Raw genomic sequence first — 4,770 nt, 5'->3', positions numbered from 1 at the left:
TCAGTAAAAGTTGATTGGTTAGTTGTGTTTCTTTTTGTTTCTCACCAAGGTAAATAGTATGGATTGAGCACTTACTCACTAAGGAATAAAATCCGAGGCTTGATGCACGTAACTTCATAGGTCATATGTTTTGACAATGGAAACCATATCCCACTCGTGTTCAACTCCCCTATCGAGAGCTTCTTCGGCAGTCATGTCAAAAGACATCAAGACAGATATGTTCTCATCCAAATCTGAGGTGAGCGATGCAGCTGAAAAGTAAAGAAAATTTGTTTAACTATTTCATTTAAGTGTAATACATTTAGAACAAATTAAACATACCACCGGCATGAACCCTTGTCCATGCTCTGGCATTGGACCAGTATAATGCTTCGTTGTGTTCCAAGAGATTTGCAGCTTCGGCATTGAGTGGGCTATCAGGATTTGGTAAACTTAAGAGGCACCTCGCCGCCTCCACACATTCCTTCAAGACAATTCCTGAATGCCTGGCAAGCAGAGAGGCAACATTAAGTTATTTTAAGTACAAACTAGCACAATAAAAGCTAACTTGGCATGGATAATAAAATACAATAAATATTGATATGAAGTGCAAGTTCCAACAATAATTAGACTGAGAAATATTTTTTACAAGTACAACATATTTAGTTATTTTCCATTTACAAAATGCATTGTACATATACGATCTCACACCAAGCTCCAACCCTTGCTCGTCATCCGATTTCTAGTAGATCAGGAGTGCTTGTACATTTTCAATCTTAATTTATGATTGTACAATTTCTACCCTAGAAAATTATTGCCTGTGCCTGGGACAACAATTTTTGACAGGGTGTCAGTGTGTTCTTACCAATTTCTATCAAGTAGATCCATACAGATTCTTCCACTTAATTGGCACACATTAGGGTGCCACACACGCGTTTTGAAGAACATCTGTGAAAAGCCCAAAAGATAAAATATGAAACACTTGTATGGTAATTCTGCAACATAGAAGGTAGATGTCAATTGTAGTCATAGTACCTGCGGGTTCTTAAAGGGGAACTTGTCTGGAATTTCGATTTTTAAGTCAAAGGTTCCGCCTTCAAATTCAGTTCCTTCCAGGCCCCAAAAACTTACTAGAACACAAGACAAGTCTGAGACATCTGGGTCTGTTAGGAAAATGCCATGAGTTTCCTGCAAAAATCCAAAAGAAAACACCAAATTACAATGTGCTGAGCAGCAATCATTTTTTCTCTCTTCACATATCACATTTACATAACTTTGTTTTGTTTCATGGGTAAATGGGTGATTCCGCCAAAATGGGACGGGTCCGTGTCCGCGAAAAAGTTATATATTTGAGATAAACGAGAAACTTTTTCACTGACACGGACCCGGCGCCATTATGGCGGAATCACCCAGACATGTACAAGTACTACAAAACGAATCCTAGAGACTGGGTCAAAGAGGCTATCTTCCCTACCTCTTTTTGAAAATCCTTGATATCGCTCATTACACGCTTCAATCTAATGTCCGACATTCTTTCTCTTCTATCAAATTTCTCCAACGATTAACCCTTTCAATTCGCTCTGCGCTCTGTGACAACACCGACAAAGCCGACAAAGCACACGCAAGAGAGAAAGGGCGGGGAAAGACACGGATCACTCGCGACGATTTTGAAAGTTCCAGAAGGCCGTAGGCGTCGGGTGATAAGAGAGACGGAACCGGATATACGACGAAGTGAAAAGTTTAATATGATAACAAAAGGACCACAGCACACAACTTGTCTCATCCATAAAGGACGCGAATAATGCAACACCTGGTCCAGACCGGATTTACTCAGTAAGCCTGGTGAATGCATTCAGGATCGAGTAGAACACAAAGATTACTGATTGGTTGAGCCTCTACCGGCATGACGTAGAGGCGGGAATCTCACGACTAATCGGGAACGTTTACGTTGTCCCTGCTAGCCGAAATACACTATTTCGACTGGCGGAGGAAGAAAAATAGCAGGTACATCATGAACGTCACCGATTGGTCGAGAGCTTCCCGTCTGCCTTCGTCTCATCAGTAGTGGAGGTAAAGGCTAGACCAAACAAGAACCTTTATTTATGTTCTATTCGCTCTCTTTCCTCTCCCTCTCTTTCGCCCTCTCCCCCCTACTAAGACGCGGTGGTGAAAGTCAAGCACAATTTTGTTCACAGAGCAGACTCGCGGGGATGGAGTGCAGTTTCAAAACTGTATTCGCTCGCTAGTGACGCACCGGATGTAACGGGTCCACGTGGCTCTGTGGGTTGTGGGTCTACCATCGGGTCCGGCGTGCACAGTGCTCGCTGGCCGGGCTTCGACCTTCCCTCCGGGCCCACCCCGTCTTGGTGGCCACGCTGACGCGGAGCTGCACAACACCGTCATCCGCCCAGCCATCGTCTACGAGCTCTGCACTGCCCACGAGACCCAGCGCACCAGTGCCTCACTCCGCCGCAATGGCGGGCTTAGGGCTTATCCTCGGGGCGTTGCGTGCCACCTCTCGACTGAGCCAGGCAGGCGACCAGGCGCAGGCGCCCCGGCGCCTCCAATCGGCCGCGCTCGTGGTACTTCCCCATGTCGGCGTCGGCGCCGTCACCGGGGCCGGGGGCGGCGGGAGCCTGCAACCCAGGTTCACGTCCATGAGCAGCAGCATCTGAACTGCAGTGGTGCTGTCCCCAGTGAGCAATGACTATCGTAACGATAACGTTTCGATATCGTTGTCGACAATGTATCGAAATCTGAACCAATTTCGTGTCGTTAACGATACAAACGGCAAACGGCAACCCATACCTTCCCTGAAGCGCTTCAGCTTCAGATGCACGTCCTCGCCAGCCTTCGTCAACGCTGTGCTGGCCGCGCACGCCGCCACCCTGGAGGAGGTGAGGGTGAGGGACCGCTCTCGCCCACCATAGCTCGCCTGCTCGCCGACTTGCCCAGACTCCGGTCGCTCACGTGCGGGAGCTGGAGGTGCCCAACGAGCTGCTCGAGAACGAGCTCCTGCCGGGCATCACCACCGCGCACCGAGGCTCTGGTGCCGCTGTGCCCTCGCTGCCGGCCTTGCGGGAGCTGGAGGTGCCCAACGAGCTGCTCGAGGACGAGCTGCTGCTGGGCGCGCAGTCACCACGGCCACCACGGTGTCCAGGGTGTCGCTCGCTGCCGAGCTCACCCACCACCAGGGTGCACTCTGTGCAGCGCACGCCCAGCTGCTCTGACCCCGGTTGCTGCTTGGCAGCCCTCTGGTGCCGGCAAAACTTCTCAGTTTAGTTTTGAACTGTTGTGCAGTGTCGTGCTGAGCTGATGGCCTAGATTGGTGCAAGGTAGGGCTGCGACTTCCCCCCTCCGAGTTGAGACCAAGGTTGTCAGTGTTTTGCTGGATGAGCGCATTTCGTGCACCACGTCCTCGTCACACGGCGTCGACATGAGTTGCCATGGCTCGGTGGCCACCCACACCACCCGACTCATCGCAGACGCGCCCCACTGAACGCGTTCGAATTAGAACACCATACCCACGGCACACAGGCGTGGGTTTGACTTTCACCGAGGGGAAGTCGTAAAGCCTCTTTCGTCTGCCACGGTCACCCGCCTGCGTATACCCGCTACCGACCATTACATTCTCGTGCAATGCTATTGATAGCGCCTGCGTCGCGGTGGTTCGGCCCACCCGCCAAGCAGCTGCGTGGAGCCGGTGGCCCGCCTACATCAGCGTCGCTGAGCTGCCGCCACAGCGCGCGTCGGGTCCCCTCACTTGGCGTTCATGGTCGCGATCGACTCACATACTAGTGAGTAAAATAATCAGCGAGATTTGTGTTAAAAGACTGACGCTGGTTCAGAGAAATCTGTACTCAACCGTTCACAAACCCATGGCCGCACAGAGAGTCATCGCCTCGCTCGCCACGGCGCAGGCCACGCCCCCTCTGCGGAGGCACGGCGCCAGGAGCAGCACCTGTCCCCCGTCCCGCCCCGCACCTGAGACAGTATGTCGCAAGAGGGCATGGGCCTCAGGTAGGAGGGCCCGGGCCGGGTGGTCGCTTGCGACCATTTCCCTTTTCTCCTGCACAATCACTGCTTTTCCCTCCGATGTCTCTTGCGACCACCTCCCCATGGTCGAGGACGACGACAGCTCCGATCCCCGGACCTGAGCAACCGCATAGCCAACGTAAAAACGGGCACCTGCTTCGCCGACCTGCGCAAGCTTACAGCTCAACACAGCTGGCAACGACTGCACGTCGTGGCCCTTCGCCTCGCTGCAGAAGCTCAAGGCGCTCGTCCTGGCCGACAACAAGCTGTTCGCGCTCGGGGTTCCCCTCGAGTACCACGATGACGCAGAGCATAGAGGGACTGCTATCGCGCTCCCGCCTCTACCTGCACTGCTAGCCGCCGCACCTCGCCACCACCGTCACCATCGTCCGGAACGACCAGCCGCAAGTGCGGTAGCGGTCCAGCTACAGCAGGCCGCGTGCGTCACGTCGGTGGGGAAGCCGTCTGAACCGACGCGCGCAGCAACATGAGGGTGGGGCACTTGCAAGTCTAGGAGTGCGCGCGTGTGTTGTCGGTTGAGCTCGGACAAGGCTCGTGAGACGAGCGAACGTGTTGCTTTCGATCCGGCACACAGAGTAGTTTCGCAAAGTTGAGGCCCAGGATGACGACGTCGGTGACGGCGGTGTGTGTGTGTGGGGGGGAAGTGAAAAGTTTAATATGATAACAAAAGGACCACAGCACACAACTTGTCTCATCCATAAAGGACGCGAATAATGCAACACCTGGTCCAGACCG

At 52.7% G+C, this 4,770-nt stretch overlaps 1 protein-coding gene across 1 annotated transcript; it reads right to left on the bottom strand.

The window, feature by feature from the left end:
• Positions 1–114: 114 nt before the first annotated feature.
• Positions 115–1,510, bottom strand: LOC127751507 (ubiquitin-conjugating enzyme E2 N-like). Its single transcript, XM_052275155.1, has 5 exons — positions 1,454–1,510; positions 1,015–1,167; positions 845–927; positions 322–485; positions 115–251 (listed from the first exon to the last, which is right to left on the bottom strand). Exons 1-5 carry the CDS (start codon positions 1,508–1,510, stop codon positions 115–117), a joined length of 594 nt encoding a protein of 197 aa, XP_052131115.1.
• Between the last annotated feature and the right edge of the window lie 3,260 nt (positions 1,511–4,770).

This window comes from Frankliniella occidentalis, unplaced genomic scaffold, assembly GCF_000697945.3.
Source record: "Frankliniella occidentalis isolate FOCC.00 unplaced genomic scaffold, Focc_3.1 Scaffold526, whole genome shotgun sequence".
Lineage (NCBI taxonomy): Eukaryota > Metazoa > Arthropoda > Insecta > Thysanoptera > Thripidae > Frankliniella > Frankliniella occidentalis.
This window is presented reverse-complemented; position numbering and strand designations above follow the sequence as displayed.